General features: G+C 32.1%; 1 protein-coding gene across 8 annotated transcripts in view; it reads right to left on the bottom strand.

Annotated features, from left to right (window-relative positions):
- Nucleotides 1-23,606, bottom strand: part of LOC145943462 (CCR4-NOT transcription complex subunit 6-like) — a 588,057-nt gene that overhangs the window by 391,388 nt on the left and 173,063 nt on the right. The window contains exon 4 of one of the 8 annotated variants that reach the window (XM_083050978.1): nucleotides 729-799. The exons of 6 other annotated variants lie outside the window; for them this stretch is intronic. In XM_083050978.1, the coding sequence (XP_082907104.1) occupies nucleotides 729-799 (71 nt within the window). Of the gene's footprint in view, nucleotides 1-24; nucleotides 800-23,606 lie in introns of those variants that run through there. One more of the 8 variants, XM_083050974.1, reaches the window with a different exon arrangement.

The raw sequence follows: 23,606 nt of genomic DNA, 5'->3' as shown, positions 1-23,606 counted from the left end.
AAATAAAGCTATTTCTTCATCCGATATCATTCGTCATGTTTGACACATTCCTTCCGTATCACTTTTATATTATAATAGCATCAATTTGTCGAGATTAAGTCGAGCCTCTTAACAATAATCACATGATCAAGAGAAGAGAGAGAGAGCAAAGTACATATGCTAAAACGTATATTCTTCTCATATCGCCCGATATTCCCTCATTCAACCCCTCCCCTCCTTCTCATACTAGACGCCGAGGGAAGAAATTGATTGTTTCCAACGACTCGTCAGACGATTCGCCGTCGACGCAACTATCAATTCTCAAACCGCCAACCGTGTAATCTCCCTCTCGCTCTCTCTCTCGGTAACATATGGACGAGGGAAGGAATCTCGGTAACCGTATTTCGCTCGCGGGCCCCGCTCGCTCGTAATTCAACGGAACATTCGTGAAAAAATAGGCGGCTGATTGACGTATTCGGCTCGGAGGAGGACGGACTGTTGCGAATATTCGCGGCATTCCTTGCCGCGGGTTGTCGCGAATACCTTCAGATTAGACGGCGGATAAGAATTTCGCGCGGTTATGTAGGCTTATATATAGGGAGGAGAGATGCTTTCTCGAAATTCTGCCCAACGATCCCTTTCTCTCTCTCTCTCTCTCTCTTTAGAGATGGAATCGTTGCGCCCGATAAAGTCTCTCGACGGCTTAACTCCGGACTATAAATCTCGATATTATCTATCCGCTTACTCACCACTATGTCGGAGGCTCGGTATAATTCTAAGTCAACGGGCTGCCATAATCCCGGAACAGATCGTAACTCACCTGGAACCGAGAGAAGATCGAGGAACGTTAGTACTGGCTTTGAGCATAAATGTAAAATGATACAATAGAGAGGCTGGTAACAATGGTAACAATAATGGAAATCAATGAATGACCATAATAATAGTAGTAGTACCGTAAAATATATACGAGTAAGTCGTTTCCGAACGAGATATTTTCAGAATTTTCGCTACGTACATTGTTTCGGAAATTCTGTTTTTTTTTTTACTTTTTATTTTTTATTATACAAGGTGTTTCTAAAACTATGTCAGAAATTTTAAGAGTGTATTCCAGTGGTCAAAATATGAAACAAAGTTCCTATAAACATGGGTCCAAAAAATGAAAATTAGCACCCCTCCATCTGGGGGTTGACTTCCCTCAAAATCGGATTAAATTGTCAAAACCACATAAAAATGAAGATTACTATTAATTATTACGCTGTGCAAAATTTCAACGATCTGTGAAAAAGTCTTCGAGAGCTATAATACATTATTCGATTTTCTCCTCGAACTTTAGGGGGCTATAAAGAAGGGAAAGCACTTCTAAACCCATGTTTATAGAAACTTTTTTCTCATTTTGACTCCTAGAATCTTAAAATCTCTGACATGGTTTTAGAAACACCCATATGTATATAATGGACACAGTAAAACAAGAAATACGCGAAGCAGAGAGAAAAGATGGCGACCAAGTAATTATGATCGCGCGAGTATCTATCAAAAAGATGGGCCATTATTATTTATCAAATAAATATAAATAATCTGCGATCATTATTGCAATTACCAAGCGCCATTTCTTGCTTTATAACGATCGGTGGAAATATTACTTTCCCCAGCAACTTTATTCATATTATTATTATTGTAGAGACAATGGGAAACAATACGCACAATGCATCAATTATCAATTGTTACGAGGTACATGTTTATTCGCTTATCTCTTACAACCTCGTGAATCCGAAAATTTTGATTTTAACGAAATTTTACACACATATATAAAATGTTTAAAATGTTTTGCACAAAAGTTTCATGTTAAAAATATCCCTATTTAACAACATTAATATAAAATTACTATAATAAATTAATATAATAATTTTTACAAACAATTTTCTTAAAAATCTTAGAAAAAAATTATTTTTTCAAAATTTCAATAATGTAATTAAATAGAAATATTCTTATCACGACACTTTTGTATGAAATATTTTTTGATATCTCGAATACTTTTCGAGATATATCGAGAAAAGCAAAAAATTTTACATATGAAGGGTGGTTTCATCCCTTAAAATTATTTTGGAACAGAAACTGAAAAAAAAATCTAAATTTTTTTATTTATCTCTCCTATGTGTATTTGTAAAGTTTCATCAAAATCAGAATTTTCGGGTCTAATTTTTTGCAAAATACATAATAAATACTCTAATTTTTATTCTTTTACCCAATTATTTTACTTAATTTTCTATTTTTCTAAAATACTCATATGCATATAGGCAGTTTGATAGCTAAAAGTGAACAAATCGAAACAAGCTGTATAAGGCGATTGTTAAATTGAAAAATATTCAATAAACTGAAGAAGAAAAAGTGTTCGCACGCGCCGATAAGAAGGCAATTTATTTGTTTCCTTAAAAAAACAAAAAGAAGAGAAAGAGGAAACGCTGGTTGATGAGCCGAATGTCGATTACAGTTCGATGCAGTGTGTTCGATTATCGTCTGAAGGCGACGATATCAGCGCCTACTTCCATTTTCACGTCAGATTTCTCTCTCGGAGTGTCGCCAACAAAAGGGAGAAGGGGAGGGGGGTGAGAAGGGGGAGAGTGCAAAGACTTCCGACTCTCGCTCTCTCTTTCTTTTGTTTTTTTTCTTTTTTTTACGTTTTATCGCCTTTGTCCACTTGCTCGCCAGCCTTCTTTTCCTGCAATTCTCTTTTATTCTTCCTTTTCTCTTCGGAGAACCGAAGCTTCAGTAGAAAAACACATAATAGAAACATTATTCTTATCTGTCATATGACATTCGATAGTAAGGATGTCATTAATAAAAAGCGTTTACTTCCTACCGAATAAAGCTGAATAAAATATTAAGTAAGAATTTTATTCCAATAGGATTGATATTTTAATTTCATCTCTTTTATAATTTTATAATGTTGTAAAATTTTCCGATACGTTCGCATTTCATTTCTCAGTTCAGAATAGATTTGTACGATACAATCTTCTGATACAATCATTTTTATATCATTTCTTCTTATATCGTTTTATATCATTTTATAATCATTAATGCTTTGATATACACGGAAAAAGAAGTTTAACGGGGAATTCCTTCTTGAATTATAATTAAAAATATTACTATAGATAAAATGGTAATTAAATTTCAGATAATATAGGGACACTTAAAAATTTAGCTATAATTGCTAATATCTTTTTTCTGCATAAAGCACCCTATATTTTTATGTTCTTTTGTATATACTTATATACACTTTAAAAAGGAATTTGTGTTTCAGAGTATAAACAAACTGCACTTTCCTTTTTCTCGCTCTCACGCTCGTGGATCTTTATGAGGAAAGTTGATTGACGATATTACGGTGTTTATGCTTGCATTAATGTACCGTATAGAGGGAAGGGAGGGAGGGAATCAGTCGAATGACCCAGAGACTTCCTTCTGTGCATTCGTGGCAATTGACGATCAAATTGTGTATTCATTTATGCATGCAACCGAATATTCATATGCATATGTGTGCGCGATGGAGTCCTTTGACCATATAAGAGTATTCGCCATATTTGTAATATTTGTAATTATTTGCATGACACATACCACAGAAACGTTACTCAATTTTCGTTATTAAAGTCAACAGATAAAAGGCAAATTTTCATCATTATTTTATAGTTTTTTTTTTGTTTTTTTTTTATAGTTATTTTTTATATTTTATTTTTATATATATATTTTTTTTATTTTTATTATTTTATTATATTATATTATTATATTATATAATTATATATAAGTATATTTCATAGTTGTTTTTTATATTTTTTTTATAGTTATTTTTTATATTTTATTTTTATATATATTATATTTTTTTTATTTTTATTATTTTATTATATTATATTATTATATTATATAATTATATATAAGTATATTTTATAGTTGTTTTTATACCATTTTTATATCATTTTATAATATCATTAATGTACGCTTTGATATAAAACACCCTATAATTTTATATTCTTTCGCGTATACCTTAAGAAGGAATTTTCGTTTCAGAATATAAACATCATTGAACTTGTATCTACAGTATGATACTGTGCGATGTTAAAAAATTAATTAAATAAATTAATCATTGTTGTAAATAATGTGACAAAAGAGAAGAAGGAAAACATAAAGCTGGGAACGTTGATCGAGAGGTCTCATCAATACTATAATCGCTAAATTGCAAAGAAGTTCGATATCCGATCAATATCCGCCCCATAAACATCCCCCTCGCGATTTCACAGAGATAAATTACTTTATCGGCATCCGCTTGCATCCGGCTCTCTTTCCGGCCAATTTTTGACCACCGGCTCGCTCGTTCTCAAGTAGACAATTGCAGCTTGTCGACTTTATGTTAGCTTCTTTCTCACGTTGTCGGAAAACCCCCTGATTCCATTCGGAAGCAGGAAGAATTTTATTTAGGGAGAATGTTATTTCCGAGACTCCTCAATTTGACAAGTGTTTGATAGATTTTTTATAAATAAAAAAAAAAAATGTAAACTGTGATGTGCTGCGATCAATAATTATCGATGTTTCAAAATTTTAATTTTTTTATTTGAAAAATATTTTGGCAAGAATCTCACTTTCATAATAAATCACTTTCATAGAGATTTTTCATTAAATTTTTTAATATAACAAATCTAATTTTAATTTAATCAGAAATGGATCTAGGATAGATTAAAAATTTTTCACGTTTTCACTTTATAATACACACATACATTCACACATAACACTAATGTTTATTCCATCAAATATATTCTTTTTTATATGTTGTACATATAGCAGCGTTGTGGCGAAAGTATTTCTGTCATTGGGACTTTTAAAAATCGATATCTCGGAAACTGATCGTAGCGCATTGTGATTTTCTTCTTCTAATAAAACAATCCTACACTGAGAGAAAATTTTCTCTTAGAATTAACCCTGAAAATCATGGTAATCGTAGAACAATATGGTATGGAAAAAATTTTATGAGAATTTCTCTGATTAATATTTATCACAATAAAAATAATAATATCTATCACAATAAAATATAAAACACGTTTGATTAATTTTACTAAACTGCATAATAAAATTAATCAAACATATTTTATATTTTATTGTAATAGATATTATTTTTACTGTGATAAATATTAATCAAAGAAATTCTCATAAAATTCTTCCTTTACCATATTGTCCCACGATTATCATGATTTTTAGGATAAATTGTAAAAAAAAATTGTCTCTGTGTATGAAAATGATCTATCAAATTAAGGGATATAACCGGAAATAACATAAATAACATTCTTGCCATTTTATTTTAATTGTAGAGCGCTCTCGATCGATTCGATCGATCCAAGACTATTACTCGCATTAGGGACATAACTCGCCGACGACTGGACGAGAAGGAACTTTCTTGCCGAATTTCTTCCCCGCGCAATCTCCGACATCATCGTTTCGCTCCCGGTACACGGCTCGTTTATCTCGTGGCCGCGCGGTCAAGGATAATGCGCCTCGAATTCTTCCTCAGCCAACCCCCATCCACCCCCTGGTGTTTGCGCCCCGCCGTCATAAGTCCCGAAGAGTCGCCATTTGTTCCCCGGGGCTGCGCGTGAGTTTTTCGCTTAATTTTTCAATTTCAGAACACGGCGAAGGACGAAGCGTCGAGAAAAACGCGCGTTCCTTCCCCGCGTCCGGTGACAGAGAAGAAAAACGACGCCGCGAGGCGAAAACGCTCGCCCGATGATGATGGACGAGTGGTCGCTTTTTTTCGTTAATTGATTTCCCGAAATTGTCCCGGTAACCGAGATGAATTAATAGCGAGGCGACTCTTCAGTAGCGATTTAGTTTGTTAATTCTTCTTTCGATGGTTTGAACATCTTGGTAATGATGTGTTGAGTGAAAAAGATTTTGCTAAGTAAATTTACCGAGGAATATATAAAGTTTCTTCAGCTTTTCTCATTCGTAAGGATCAACAAAAATTATGTTTTTATAGAAGTAAATTAATGAGAGCAAAGTATCGTTATTTTTATTCTCATTCTTCTAAAATATTAAAATTGTATTTTGTAAAATAAAAATGCATTAGGGTAAAACATTGTCCTCTAGTTAATCCACTTTATCAAAATTCCAAGACATACTTACTAAAATTAAATTGTCAAGAATTAATATTAATCTCTATTTTTAACACGTTTCTACTAAATTATCAAAATTACAAAAATAAAAAAATAATACATACCAATATCAATTTCGAAATTAAAAAATGTTAATTCGTTCAATGGTTTAAATATCTTAGTAATGACGTGTTGAATGAAGATTCTGCTAAAGTAAATTTACTGTGAGGAATATAAACGCAGTTTCTTCAGCTTTTCTCATTCGTAAAAGTCAACAAAAATTATGTTTTAATCAAAAAAATTAACGACAAAGAATAAGAATCGTTATATTTACATTCTCATTTTTCATAAAATATTAATAAAAATTATCTTTTCATAAGATAAAAATGCTTTAAGGTAAAACATATAGGTCTTTACTTAATTCACTTTATCTAAATCCCAAGATATATTTACTAAATTAAATTCAAGCATTGACATTAATCCATTTAATACGTTTCAACTAAATTATAAAAATTCTAAAAAATAAAGAAATAAATCCAATCAATTTCAAAACTGGAAAATTCTTCAAAAACTATTATCTAACTTTCAATGAATTTTCAGCTCTCTCAAGGGAGCGAAAATATGATTTTCAAAGAGAATATTTCCGATACAAAGATTATTCGAGTTCTAATTGCGCTCGAATTATCGATGAAAAATCCTATTAAAAAATGTGTGATTAATCTAATTCGCTTCTCGCAAGGATTGAATTCAAAAGTAAACTTCATATTTCAGTTCTCGAACAAGTAGAGTCATTTCGGCGTATCCCGTATATAGGTCATAACCGAGCTGATGCGTCGACAAGGAGACTTCTAGGTCAGAGGTCGCGGTGGAATGATTCCGGCGGAGTCAAATTAAAAGTTGTCGTCGTCGTCGTCACGGATTCATGAAGCCGGCGGAAATGAAACATTAATATCTTACGTGTGTTGATAAAAAAGCACGTTGTGTGGTGACACTTGACACGCAACGAGCTTAATAAGACGCGTATTTACGAGGACACTTGGGGGAGGAAGTGGGGAAGGTCACTTATTATTTATTTATTTATTATTTACTTATTTATTATTATTATTATTATTATTTATTATTTATATTATTAATATAATTTATATTATTTATATTATTATAAATTATTTTATAATTATTACAAATTTATATTATTTATATTATTAATAAATAATGTATAAGTTTATATATTATTTCTTATATAATAAGTTTATTTATAGTAAATAATATATAATAATGTATAAGTTCATAATTATTTTTATTATTATTTTACGAGCTTGGATCGCGTTTGTTTTCCTCGCGAAAGAAAATCCGCGACTCTTTCGCGAGGTTCGTTTAGGTAGGAACACGAAGAAACGCAAATTATGATATTTCTCTCTCTCTCTCGGCCCACATAAACGCGTCTGTTCCCGATCATCTAATCGCTAACCGCCGGCTAACCGCGATCATTTGAATATAGATAATCTTCTCGTCATTGAACACAATTTGTGTGTCGCCGCAAATACCTTGTCTCTGTAAGAACGCGTCGCTTATTTCTTGATTGTATCAAACAACGTTGAATCCGATGGTACATTGAGAAATGACTGGAGATCGAAATGGGTTAACGGGTTAAGAAGCAAAGGAAGTCTAAAAGTAGCTGCACAACGAATCGTCTCGAGGAGCAATTCTGTGAAATAGCATAGTCAGATTTAAATCTTTTCTCAGAAATAAAATAGGGAAAGAAAACATATTAAAGCTATATTTGCTTTATATAATTAATGAGGGCGACTGACTAGACTTGTATCAAAAATTTTCAATTTTTAATCATCGCATTGAAACGATTGATTATTTATACACGGAAAAAAGTATTAGCTATATTTTAGATGTTCCTATATTAGACCTGAAATTTAATTATTAAATTGTAGGTCTATAGTAACTAATATTTTTAACTATAATTTAACAAGGAATTCTCTACTGTAGCTTAAAAATATTAATTATTTTAGCTAAAATTTAGGTATGGTAATTAAATTTCAGGTGTAATATAAGGATACCTAAAATTTTAGTTGTAGTAATTAATATTTATTTTCCGTAAATTTAATTTTTTTATAGATATCAACTTATTTTGCATGAATTCTAGCTTTCTATGGTGATTAATATTTTTAACTATAGTTTAATGGGGAATTCTTTACTAAACTATAGCTTAAAAATAAATATCATAGCTAAAATTTTTTCTCATGTAATTTAATTTTTCATAGACATATACTTATTTTGCATGATGACAATGATTAATGATGAGGACTAACTGACTGACATAAGTGACTTGTCTCAACTTTCACGCAAAAATTTGCAATCTTTACTCATCGCACACTGAAGCGATCGACTTTTATATCATTTATCGCGTTAAATTACAGTAGGGCCAATCGATTTCGCGGCGTAACGTTGTAAATCCGGGGATAGTTTGTCCTCATTTCGATACACCCTCTCGTTGTACATCCCTTATCCCCCCCCCCTCCCTCTAACCCGCATTTACCCAGAGTTGCACCGCGACACGGATGGAATTCGAATTGCAACTCTCTTCCGAGTTCCATCTCCGAGGAACTTTCTAACGGCCACTGTGGAAAATCCCCGCCCTCGTAAAACTAATAGAGTAACTATTACGAAGTCCTACATCTCGATCCGTCCCTCCCTCTTTCTCTTCCTCGCTCCCTTTCGCTCTGTTTCTCTCTGGGCTCTCTCTTGCGACGTGAAATTTAATCAGAGTATTATAACCGTGACGTTATCGAATGCCGAGCACGGAACGGCTGCTATATCGAATCGAACGAATTGCAACCGAACACGGGGAGTTGTGCGCCGTTGGTCAACGTTGTTGGCGAACGGACGCCTCATTTCGCGTTTCGCCGCGGGACTTTCTCGCGCATCGAATTCACAATAGAATTGGCTCGGATAATTGAAACACGGGAATTCCACTCCCCCCAGAACCTCTCTGGTCGAAAAGGACACGAGAATCCCCCATAGGGAACGAAAAAAAGTATAATGACACTTTGCTTTCGGCGAAATTACCTTCACGTTATTATTATTTATACGTGTATTTTGTACGTGTACACGAGGGAGGGAAAGGGAAAGGGAGAAGCGGCCCTTTTAACGTCGAATTTATTGACATGCGAGACTCTCTCGCGCTATAAAAGTTCGAGATTGTTAACTGAATTAATTTTCAAGATAAAGTACTAGAGAGTAAACGGGATGGGACATTAAAATCTAAGTATCTTTTTTTCTAAGCCTTTTACAAAAATAAGTTTTGCATAAAAGTTGTTTGACTTTAAAAGATATTAATTTGTTTACAGACGCCATTTCCGAGAAATTCATTAATCATCTATTTTTTTAACAAAAATTGATTTTTTTTTTTTAACAAACATACATTTAAATTCATATGTATTTTCTTGATTTTTTTTTAGTTACACAATTTTGTAATTTTGAAATATAAATAAACACTAATATTTTAAAATTATTATTAAAGAGAAATTATTAAAAATTATTAAAAATTATTTTTAAAAATTTATTAAATTATTAGGAACACTAAAATTTCAAAATTATTATTAAAAAAAAATTATTTAAAAAATTATTAAACATTCAGATTTTTTAAAATTAAAAAATTGTGTGTTAAAAGAATTGTGTACCTAACTCATGGAAAAATATAAAAAAATCCTTAACTAAAAAAATGAAGCCAAACTCTTTTTCACCCCTCTCTTTTTCTCCCTCTTCTTTCTTCCTTTCTCTCTTTCTGTCACCCTCATTTTCTCTCTCATTTTCGACTTCGAAAAGGAAGAAAGTTGCCAAAGAAGCGTCGCGACGTTTACAATAAAGTAAAGAGTGCGCGCGACTTTCCACTTTCGGCGAACGCGATGCGATAACATTCGCGTAAGTTTAACAGCTCTTCCCGAACTCTTTCTCAAGATCGGCCCCGGCGAAGATGAACGACGGATCATTAGCATTAATGAACAACCGGCGTCGAACGACTTGGCGTCGTTTTAACGACGACGAGAGAACGATTTTAAGCGGAAGACCCCGCAAAAGAGAGACCCCGATGCTGGTTTCGTCGAATGATTCTCTTCAGGCGAGTTGCACTGAAAATGCAACCGCCGCCGGCGGCAACTTTGTATGCAACCTTGTGGTGGGCTTTAATGGCGATGGTGGTTTCTCAAGCGGCGGCGCGACGCCGATTTATAGCTCGAGTGCAAAAAAAAAGATTATCCCGCGCGAAAACGAGTCGGGCCCGAGAGAAAATGAGAAACGCAAAGTAGCGAAATTTAACTGTTGCAACCAATCGGTTTCTTTGTACCCTGAGAGAGAGAAGGGCGGAATAAGAGAGTTCAAATCTACATATAATTAAGAATAAAAATATCACAAATCATTCATACATGTTATTTTATTAGAAAAAAATCTCTCAGTAGATTGATAAATATAGAATTTATTTGCATGTATTTGATTGATGATAAAAAATTTTATCATAAATCGGACTCTGATATATAAATACCAATTCAAAAATGAAAAGGGGTTAATAAGAGCCAGGCACAGATATTAGAGGTGCAACAAAATTATTTTTAAATTCCTCTGTACTTGTTTTGTTACAAAATAAGTATAGAGAAATTTAAAAATAACTTTGTTACAACAAATAAATGTAGAAGGATTTAAAAATAATTTTCTAACAAATTTTAATACAAATTAAATGTATTATTTTGTTACAAAATAAGTATAAAGGAATTTAAAAATAATTTTATTACAAAATAAGTATAGAGGAATTTAATCATAATAAAATAATTAAAATAATTAAAAATAATTTTGTCACAAAATAAGTACATAGAGACATTAGGTGCAACATAATTATTTTTAAATATCTGTACCTGACTATTTACTAGCTCTTTTCATACCTAAATTTGTAAAGGTACTTTTGTAATTCCAGTTTCGCAAGCTTCATGAATTTTTACACTCCCGCCTCTCTCTTTCTTTCTCTTTTAAATATACATTGACATTGGTTTTTAAATGAAGCTTAAGATCTTCTCGCAAGGAGAGACACTTTGCGCGCGAGCTTCCATTGTTCTGAAAAATAAAGGAGTCCGAGGACACACCGTGAGTTCTTAAAGTACTCAATGACACAGAGTAAATGGGACAAAGCTTTTAAGAAGCTCTCCACCAAGAAAGGGGGCTATTTAATGGAGTTCTAATCTGGATACATCGTTCCTTTATCGCCGGATATCTTTCGATATTTCAGCCACAACTCGATTGCGTCGACGTAATCTCCCTTCCACCCCGAGATAACATCTAAATGGAGTTCCATTTGTAAACGGAAACGTATAATCCGCGTAATCATGTCGCCTAATTAAATTCCGAAAGCTTTTTAAGCGCGCGTTTGCGGACACCCACCGCTGATATCCTTAATGAACGAACGCATTTAAGGGCTTGATCGGAGGACCCCATACAGATAAAAGAACCTTTTACTCGTCGCGTTCGTATTAAGAATATCTGTGTTAAAATTACTAAAGTGTCGCCATAATTATTTCAACGATCGAGTTTTCGGCGAATTTTAATTTCGTCATCATGTACATTTTATAGCGACAGATATTATATTACCGTAATATTATCGAATCATTATCGTTTTAATATTCATTTATATTGGCTTATTATACCTACTATTTTTTCTATTTTTTATTATTATATTATTTTACTTTACATTATTATATATATTTATTTTATATATTATATATTTATTAATATATATATATATATATATATTATATTATATATATATATATTATATATTTATATTTATATATTTATTTTAAATATTACTATAATATATAATTATACTATATACTATACATATAATTATATTATATACAATATATATATTTTATATATTTTTTTTATTACATTATTATATTATATAATATATTATATATTATATTTATTATATGTATATATCTATCTACTATCTCTTCTTCTTTTATTATTTTATTCCGTCATATCATCGATAAAAATTCCGTATCAGTGAAAAATCTACTAATTCATCTTCCATCATCAATTTTCCAACATTTCAGCACTCGCTTAATTAACGTCAGCATACGTCATCATACCGCGAATTTCTGCATTTCGACGATGCATTACCCGGACTGGTTCTTATCAATCCGACGATCCGAAAAAAGCTAGATTCTGATCTCTGTACAGACGTCCACATTATTAAACACACCGGATCACCTATTTCGCGTTATGCTTCAAGGCCCGAGCAGAATGCGAGCCCTAATTTGCACCGGTCGAGCGTAATAAATTCGGACGGATAAGAGAAGGGAAAAAACCAAAATAAAAAAAAAAAAAACAAAAATAAAAGGGAGACACCCGGTGCAATTTATCGCTCGGCCATTGACGGCAATTAATCTCTCTATCGGCTGCGACTAATATTTATATTCTCGCGGAGAGAAACTCGTTCGCGCGAAAAAAAGAAGAGAGAGAGAGAGAGAAATAGTGCGTTTCGATCGCGACTCGTTTGTCACTCGATAGCTCGAACGGGCGGCGATTTTTCTCGCGCGTGCCTGCGTTTCATATATATATATATATATACGCGTCTCTCGCCGATGCATCACGAAGTAGAAAGTCATGCTTTTCCTTCCTCGCCTCTCTCTCACTCTCTTTCTCTCTTTCTATAGCCCTATATAGTAGAGGGGGAGAGGAAGAGGGTCTCTTTTCTATATAAACGGCGTCTCCTCCTCGATGTTTCCGCACCTACTTTCGCGATAAATCGCACGGCGATAATGCGCCCACGTTTTCCCCCACGTTTTCGAGAGTAAACGCCCTGGGACGTGGTGGTTTCGTGACCTGGAAAAAGTTTCTCTCCTTTCGCCCTCGAATTCGCGCGACCCGGAGAGTCGCAGCTGGATGAATTCTTCATTACGCACGGGATGTTTTTTTTTCCTTTCCTTTTTTTTACCCCCAGCTTGACCCTGTTCCTCCGTTGAGATTCGAAAGATTGGATAAACAAACTCGGGAAAGATCGAGGCGTTAACTGTCGTATTGTGCAAATTTACGCGAACAAAAGAAATAAATAAGCAGCAGTCTCTGCATATTTTGGGAAAAAAAAGGAAACCTGGTCAATTTAGTTCCATATTTTACGAAATCTAGAAAAAAAAGTGACGCGAACAAGATGGTGCCTGTGTCAATCACGTAGTCCAAGTGTTTTTTTTTTTTATGCGACACCGTTATAGCGAGAGATGACGAGATAATCGATACACTTTATCCACGTCACGAGACGTCAAGTTTCGTAGCCGTCAAAGCGGATGGTGCAAAGTACCATCAAAGGACGCACTTGAGGTTCTCCTTCGCGGACTTTGACGTCGTTACACATGTTAATAGAATGCTATGAAGCTGCGAGCGAGTAATCTCTTAAAACAGCCCTCTCGAAGGTGAAGGACCGAAGAACGAGTACTAACTAAGTAAGGAAAACGACGAATTTTGCGCAGACGCCAGAAACGCCATAAATCACTGACTCGCAACAAACTGTACTAGTCTATAACCGACATTATGACACCGACGATGCACTTGGTGCGATTTAAAATATCCTGAAGCTTACGTCACGCGTCAGTGTGTGTATTTGAATATTGCAAAAAAAAAATACGAAAAAAATTAGTAAACAACCATAACTAAATTTTAGGTATCCCTATATTGCACCTGAAATTTAGTTACCACACCTAAATTTTAGCTATTGAAACTACAATAATATTTTTAAGCTGTAGTTTAGTTGAAAATTCCCAATTAAATTATAGTTAAAAATATTAGTTATCATACAGCTAAAATGTAGACGTGGTGACTATTATAAATTTCAGGTGTAATATAAGGACACTTAAAATTTAATTATGATAGCTACTATTTTTTTTCCGTGAAGAGCGAGGATGACTTGCCATATTAAACGCTATTTAATTGTACGTATCTCGAATTAAAAAATTCAAATTTAACACTTAGAAGAATATAAAAGTTTTACGTCAACGTGATTACGTTAAATATATTATTTAAAAAACACAATATAAATATATATACTATAAGTATATGTATAATATATAATATAATATACTATATAAATATATAATATTATTATATATTTATATATGTATAATATAATTATTTATATATTATATATATAATATTAATATTAATATATTTATATAAATATATAATATATAAATATATTATTTACATAATACATAAATGTATTATTAACCACAAATTTTTTCTTAAATCCTTAAATAAATGTTTTTTTAAATCATAATATATTTCGAAATGTGTACATTTTTAATAATAAAAAATCGCATTCGAAAAACTCAGCGAAAAATTCATCGAACGTTTCTCTTTACCCTGAGGTAGCTTGTCGTGACGCGTTATTAGCACATCTCGAGCTCTTGAAATCGCAATTAAATCACGCTTAATGCTCGTCGGATCGAGCAACGTCGAGAGATGGGAGAGATAGACAATGCACAATGCAGGTGTTTCCGTAAACAGGCGTTTTTCGAGCATCAGCGCCCTGTCAGTGCATTCAATCGTAATTAATATCGACCCCGGGTCCCGAGCCGGCTAATAATATCGCCTGATAATGGCAGCTATCTTACTCGCTGCAAATAACGGACAGCTGGCATCAGATGGAACAATGAAAAGAGAGGAGAACTCGATCGAAGAGAGCCGCGCAATAATGGTAACACTAAACTAGGATCGATCGCACACATACACAGACAGGCCAAAGTTATACGAGAGAGCGAGAGAGAGAGCGCAATGCGATCCCGTTCCTCGATTTCCTCTCCGCCGTGACATATCACGAAAGGTGTTTCGCCATGAAACACCGACCAGACACCGATCGTTCCACTCTTATTCTCTAGCGGTCGAGTTAAAGGGCAATCCTCAAATCGGATCACTTTTGCGAAAGCGATTCGTAACCTCGAGCGCGAATCAAACCTTCGCCTGAATATTACTCGATTGTAGATCGAGAGAGTGGAAGAGAAAGAGCGACTTAGGTGGTTTCAAGGATTTGAACATGTAAAAAAAAGGATGAATGCCTCGAATGACGCGTCTCAATGATGTTACGAGAGCGAAATTCGTTTCGTTGAGTTATATAGGATGATCCACAACGAGTGATAAATGTTATATGAACATAGTGTTGTGCTTAGATGATTTTAAAATTAGCTAGATAGAGATAAGATAAAAATATGTAAATTCATCTTAGATAAGATGAAGGTGATTTTGTTTTAAATATTTCTAGATGAAAGATAAAATTATATGGCGATTCATCTAGATAACTTCCAGATAATATTATTTTTAATAAGACCGCACAGTTGGAAAATTTGTGTTTTCTTGTTAAAATCGGTCTCCGTTAAAATTTTTGTGTTAAATTAACATATTGCTGTTATGTTAATTGAACTCAAATGTTAAATTATTAAAATAACTGAAAAAAGTGTAAAAATAACACAATGTGTATTTACTTTTAATTTTACACAATAAATATGTTCGATATTATTAGTGACAAGAATTATCTGTTAAAATTTACAGAAAAAAAATGTTAATTTTACTTTATAATATAAGTGGGGATGATAAAATGTTAAATTAACCATTTTTTTAGTTAATTTTTACATTAAAACTATGTTAATTTAACACAAAATTTATTTTAAGTTTACTTGAAGTTTGCATTTATTTTATGTTAAAATATTAACATAATATTCGTGTCATCATTTAACATATCCGTATTATGTTAAATTAACACAAAAATTTCTGTAGACCGTTTGGGACATGTGATATTTGTTAAATTTAACACAAATTTTTCAACTGTGCGCTTATATAAACAGTTATAAAAAAATGTACATTGTAAAAGAGATATAAAAAAATACATTTATTACTTTTATTTATAAGTTTTTATCGCTTACTATTTAAATTCTACTACTTAAGTATTTTTATGTGCTATGACTCTAATTGTAAATCAAATTATCTGAACATTATTCTCAAGATAATTTAGTAAAGCTAACACTTTTTTTTCATCTAAGATGCAGATATACCTAGATAATACATATTTTTATTATCTATATAAAAATAAGATAACGCCAAAATTTCATCTAGATAATCATCTATATAATTTTATTTAGATAACAGCAAACACTAAACATAGATTCTATTTCAATTGATTATTTCCCTGGATAATATTTATTATATGTTTAAAAATAATAATAATAATTATTATTATTATTAAATATATATTATTGTTATTTTCGAATAATAATTAATTTATAAATAGTTTATATATTTTGTTTTTTGAATTGTAATTTGATATTAAGTCTATTATATTTAGCAAACTTGGATCTCTTGTAGTTCTATAACTAATTGAAGTAGAACCCTTCTTCATATAACACTTTTTACTTAAAATGACCTCCCGGACAAGTTGTCAAAGTTTTTTGCACTCATTGTAGATCGCCCTCTATTCTACTTACAACTTAATGAGTTATATACGCTGCTATAACTCGCATCCAAGAAATCATCGTGACTCGTATAATATGTACTTAATATCTAAGAAGACATCCGAGAAAAAAAGAAACATTCGAATGATTAAGACATTCTTTAATTACCTTTCAAATATTTGTTGGACTTTTAAATTAAGACCATCTTTAATTACCTTTCAGATATACTCGTTGGACCTTTTTATGCGCGACTCGGCCGCCATTTGCATATTACGCACACACACGAAGAGGCAAGAAAATCGTAACGAGGCTTCGCCACAAATTATCGGTAGGACGACTAATGACGTCGAAGGTGAGTCGAAGGTGAGTGCGACAGGTGTGTATGCGTTAAAAAACGGTTGCCTACGCGTGACGTGGAAGTTTTAAGGATTATCCCGTCGCAAACAAGACACACCCTGATTCGCGGAAGATTCTTTCTCTCTTTCTTCAAGGAGGAAACTTGTGCCACGCGTGAGAAGGAGCAAAAAGTCGAGGACGGGAGCGGATAAGTATCTCGCTCTTCCTATCTTTAGAATTATAAATTAATGACACGCGTCCCTTCGCCGATGATAATGACGATTTACGAGCGACTCGCGCGCGCGCCACGACTATATTTCGACGTTCAAGATACGGCTTGTCTTATCTGCGGAAAATGCCCGGTATACACTCTTCGATAACTGAGAGTACATGAAGTATTATCGCATCATAAAACTATGGGAATGTGCTAGATTTAAGAAAAAAAACGACGGAAAAGAGTTACAGACCGGAAGGACATCCGGGGTTTTCGATAAAAAGTTCAAATTTTAATCGATCTTTCCTATGAAACATAAAATTTAGAAAAAGACATTAAGTTGTTTATATTATACGCATATATGTATAATTAAAATTTTTAAATAATAATTAAAATATATAGTATTATTATATATAATGAGATATATGTTTCCCCTTAAAATTTCAATTATTATACATATACATATAATTGCATATTATATATTTAAATATATAAATAATATACATATATAATATATATTATATATTATTACTATTATTATATATAATTATATATATATAATATGTTATTGTATATAATATTATTATATAGTATTTATATACATATATAGTAACGAGATATACTCGCATTTCTCATTAAAATTTCATCAGTTGAATCTATTCGCGTATAAAATTTCAACAATTCTAAAATTAATTTCCAAATTTCGCGGAGGTATGCAAAAGAACGCTATTGAACGGGGGGAGCTCATAAAAACATCGTAATTCATCGGGATGTCTAAAGTACGATTAACGAGACGAAATAATTCACATCTTTGTGGACGGGAATTTTGCATTTCTCGGGACGAGAAATTTGTTTTCTTGCACACGCTCACGCTGGCGCCGCGAATGACTTTCCAATAATTTCGACGGGTCGAATTATTCAACGCGGGTAGAAGTTACGAGCCGACATTACACAGGTTTTTCACCGGGAGCATTCCGGGAACACGTAAACGCGCGCGGCGCGATATCGTGCGATATTTAGGGGCTCGCGGAAAAATCGCGCGTATGGCGCATAAGCGGGCTTTTAAATATTCAGCAATTATGCGCTTGTGCACCGCGCGCAGTATTTTATGACACGCACGCATTCTGCATCCAGCAACACCCTATCAACATAACGGGCGGCGCCAGCCGCTTTGCATAAAACGAGGATAACTGACCTCAATTGACTGCCGTCATTTTGAAAATCATGTAAGCCTAATTGTAAGCTCTCTCAAAACAGAATACATATGTATATAAATATTGTTTTTTATTTTATATATTATATTTAGTATTATTATATTTATTTTATATATTATAGTATATTATATATTATATTATATTTTATATATTATATATTTTATATATTATATAAAATATTAAATAATTTTTCGAAAAGATATATCAATGCAAAGAATATATATTTATTTTATATATATAGATATATATTATTATATATTTTGTTATATAAAATATAAAATAAAATCTAAAATAATTTTTCGAAAAGATATCGATACAAAAAATAGTCAATATTTTATATTTATTTCAAAAACAGAATTTATTTTTCAAAACAAAAAAACTAAAATTGAAGTAAAAAGTTCTGATATTAAACATCCACAAACAAATAGTAGGAGCGAGCTAATTAAAAGCTAATAAAATCTAAAATAATTTTTCGAAAAGATATCGATACAAAAAATAGTCAATATTTTATATTTATTTCAAAAATAGAATTTATTTTTCAAAACAAAAAAACTAAAATTGAAGTAAAAAGTTCTGATATTAAACATCCACAAACAAATAGTAGGAGCGAGCTAATTAAGAGTCGAGCGTTGCAAAAATTATTTATTTTGGATTGACGCAAAATAAATAATTTTTAACGAGAAAGAAGAATTTGTGCAACGTTTGCAACGTTTTATTTATGAATAAAAAACACTATTAATTAAGCCAAATTTTGCACCATAATTCTTCGTCGAATAAACGATTCTTCATCAAATTTTACATGCAAAACACTTTTGAGAGTATAATTTTCGTAGATTCGTCATTTCTAAAGTTCGCTCTTTAAGCCATTCCTAATTTCGTAAGGAAGAAACATATTTGTTTGGCTTCCAAGCATTGACGTTTTAGTTCGTCTTACTTTACTCTTACACAGTCTTCAAGTCTTCATGAAATTTCATTATGAAACCTTGTTTTTCAGATGTCAAAGTAAATAAGCCCGCCTTGTTTTTGGATAAACTTTGAAAAGGTGAGTTATACCAATATCTTGAAGAGCGGCTTACGCTATACATCGGCAAGCTTTCTTATTTAGAAGCTCGTCTTAAGTTCTGACTATGCATACAATCAATATGCCGCACAATGACTAGCAGAAAACAAATAAAACATGAAGGACGAGAAGAAAGAAGATGCAAGAGAGTGCAAAGTAAAATGAAAAATAAAATAATGCGGTATTTTATATCTCAAATTTATAAATTTTTTCTATTTCTATTCATTTTTAATTTTCTTATTTATTATTTCTTTATTATTATTATTTTTTTTTTTTTTTATTATTTATTATTTATTATTTCTTTTCTTATTTATTTCGATAGAGAAAAAGATTTATTATAATTCTTGCATTTAAATATGACTTAAATTAATTAACAAAATTTTTTTGAGTTAATTTAATTCTACAAATTGATTTTTAAATTCAAATTTCAATTCTATACATATAATATACACTGTAAAAAAATTTAGTAAATTTACACAAATAATAGGTGTAAAAATTACATGATTAGTCTTGTAAATATAAGAAATCATGTAATTCTACAGAAATTATGTAATTCCACAAAATTATGTAGACTTGTCTTTTATTATGTAAATATATCTTCTTTTATATGGAAACTTACGAAATAATATAATATTTTAAAGATTTTATGTAATTATTTAAATTTTTGTAATATTACTCAATACAACAGTAATATTCTATATATCGTGTTTAATAATAATATGTTTAATAATATATTGTGTTTAATAACATGTTTAATAATACAATTATAAAAAATATTTTTACATTATTGTTTTATAATTTTACATACATATTGTAAATTTATTTTTGCAATCAGCTTAATTACAAATGAAGAAATTAATTTTACTTGTATATACTGCAAATTTACAAACGCGTGGAAATTTACAACTATTATGTGGGTCTTAAAATTACCCACTATAATAGTTGTAATTTTACACAAAATTTTTTTACAGTGTACCTATATCGCTGCTGTAAGTTTAATTACTTTTATAATTGCTTAAATATCGCTAAATTTCAAATATGTGACACGATGATAATTCGAAAAGATATTTTCGTGAAATATAGAGTCTTAGAAGGACGTAAATGTCGGGATATTCAGCTCTGCTTCGCTTTATCGATCGACCACCAGCGACCAATATTCGCTATTTAACACGCTTCCATTTTCTACATATAAATTACGAGGACAACGAGGATGACGACGACGAAGTGCACCGTCCATTGCTTATTATGCAGAAGGCAGACATGTACGTGACCGCGGCCACATCGTTAATTTAGCTAAGTACCGGCCAAAGTCGGGCTACACACACTTACATTGACCGCTTCATCTCGCGTTAAGTAATTGCAAGCCGATGAGAATTACAATCACAGTTATTCGTCATCGTCATCGGGCCTGACACGAGAGAGACATGGAAAACTTGGTCCGTGTAACCGTTTATGTTATTGTACAGAGTATTTGACGATCGGACACTGCGAATATACAGGGTGATTCTATAAATAAGTGCGAACAATTTTAAGAGATGAGTCTTTGTCAAAAATTAAGGGGAGTTTTTCATATCACTGAAAAAAAAAAAAGAATTGTTAACTTGACTAAACCGTTCAACTAAATTACTATTTTGTATAATTGAACATATATTAGTATTTAAGTCAAATATACGTTTTGTTAGATTTAATATGTTATACATATATTTAATTTAAATATTTTTATATGTTCAATTAACAAAATATTATTTAGTTGTACGGTTTAGTCAAGTTAACTAGTTTTTTCAGTGTATAAATCTACTCCTATCCTATCCTTCCCTATGGAGTTACCCATTTTCCAAAGGGAAAGAAGAAAATTAGATTTTTATTTCTTTCTCAAATTTGAGGCAAGTTAAAAAAGTGAAATTTGGTGGACATTTTCTACTAATAAAAAGGATATTTATTAATATTTTTTTTATTCTCCTGTATCGTTATATGGGAATAAAACTAGCAACCTATATTCAATTTTTTATTAGAACTTTTTAACAGATTGGAATGTAATTATCAAAAAATATGCGTTAGAAAGCTTGATTCTTTTAGAAACTTTTTTATTTCTTTTATTTTTTCCGTAAAATCAATAGTTTGCAAGAAAAAAATTTAAATTATCATGCACAGGACGGTGCTAAATTTTAGAATAAAAAAAGCAAGCAAAACAAAATTATAGTAAATATGGAAAGCAATTGGAAAAAATAAAATAAAAATAAAATTTGAGAAAAACAAATAAAAACCTAATTTTTATCCATCCTTGGAAAAGTGTAATTCCTCAGGAAGAGATATAAGAATATATGTTTATATAAAATAATTTTCGACAAAAGAATCATCTCCTAAAATTTTCGCACTTATTTAGAATCATCTTGTATTGTATATATACAAAACTCCTTAAAAACCGATATATGTATCTTTAATAAAAATTTCTTAATTCGCGAGCGATGAAAAAAATTTTTTCGTGAGAATAGCGCTTCGAAAATGCAAAAAGATAAGCGGGTTTTTCAAATATATAATATTACGTCGAGTTTAATAAAATCTTTCGAGTATATATACGAGTATACATACGCACACAAGTAGCAATAATATACAAATACCGAAATATTCAATTCATTAAATCTTTGAAATGTCGAAAGTATAAAATGTTCGTCTCTATTAAAAAATATTAAATATTTGAATAAAGGTTATAACGTTTCCGAAAGGAAACTCTCGTATTCGAATGTGAATTCAAATTTACGGTTTCAGACGAGAGAGGAGAATTTTTCATTCGCGATTCCGGTATTAATTTTCCTCCATTGAAAATTACATTTGGTCGGATTTTTCCGTCAGGGAGGAAAAGAGGGAAAAACTCATTTTAATTTTTAACAAAGAGAAAGAGAGAGAGAGAGAGAGAGAGAAAAAAAATGTCCATATATCGACCTTTCCCGGGTTCGCGTTGGCTACCGAACACACACCAGGCCGTATGTGGAACGTGCGATAGCTCTACACGCTTATTATGAGTTATTATTATGAACGAGATCTGTGCCCATATACGATAACTGTGCCACTCTCCAGTTATGCCTCTCCTCTTTCTCATCATATAACCGCGTATATATACATATTTATGCCGCCGTCTGCTGGTCTCGTGTGCCCGTTTGAAAGAATAAGCGGTGAAAAGAAAGAGAGAGAGAGAGAGAGAAATAAGGGATGCAGTTTAGTAGGTATTTATTTTACAATCCAGAATCTGGATATTCTCATCGCGAGGAAAATATTAAGTATCAGAGAATGTATACGTAGCAATAAGTGCGTATTTACACAGTAAGTTAAGTTCTGCTGGATTAAAGACGAAGAAAAAGGAGAGAAAAGGTTTGTCAGTTAATAATAAATTATTAATTAAATTTAATAATTTTATTAAATTTCTAGTTTATCTTCTCTTCGTCTCTTACGCGATTTGATTCATCATTTTTTTAATTCATCTTTTGATTAGATCATTCGAACTTTGATTCTGAGGTTAAAGAGCAAGAGTTTCCGCATTTGATGCATCATTGAAAGCGAGCGGGGTAAGAAAAAGCCCGGTGAATCCGTTCGGCCATTCTCGTTTCCCTTATTTATGACATCCACTTTCTACATATATGCGGCAACATGTCGAGGGGGGAAGGGAAAAAACGGCGGGAATGTCGTTCGGAATTACGATGGAAACGCGCCCTGCGAAATGCGGAACACACACGGGCGTGTTTTATACATTACGGAAGTGTATATGTCTATGTGCGCGTGTCTACATATTCGTGCGTTTGCATATGCAGCCGAGAACCTAATTCAGAACGCGGCGGAGCGTGGCTTAATTCTTTCTGCATATCCTTATGGAGAGGTGTTCGCGCTGAAAACACGCGCTTTTGCACGATCCACGGAGGATAAACGAGTGGCGAGGATATATATAAGACCGCCACTGTGTACACGCGAGAATAAACCTGCATGCATAAATGCCACTTTTTCGACATTGTCATTCTTCAGCGTAACGAAATTATCAGCAACAGGTGAGTCCGCGGGAGAGTCACCCCTCGCAAAGTTTAACCCTCGCATCGCGAAAGTCTATGATACAAAAGAGTGTACCAGCAGCTCATCTCGACGAAAAACTCTTATGTTTCAGTATCTCTCTTAAAAATAAAGGAACTGTATTTAAAATAT

The sequence above is a fragment of the Prenolepis imparis genome, unplaced genomic scaffold (assembly GCF_030444845.1).
Source record: "Prenolepis imparis isolate NDT839.2.m4 unplaced genomic scaffold, iyPreImpa1.0 SCAF_12, whole genome shotgun sequence".
NCBI lineage: Eukaryota > Metazoa > Arthropoda > Insecta > Hymenoptera > Formicidae > Prenolepis > Prenolepis imparis.
Note: the sequence above shows the minus strand (reverse complement) of the source record. Positions and strands in the feature narration are given on the sequence as shown.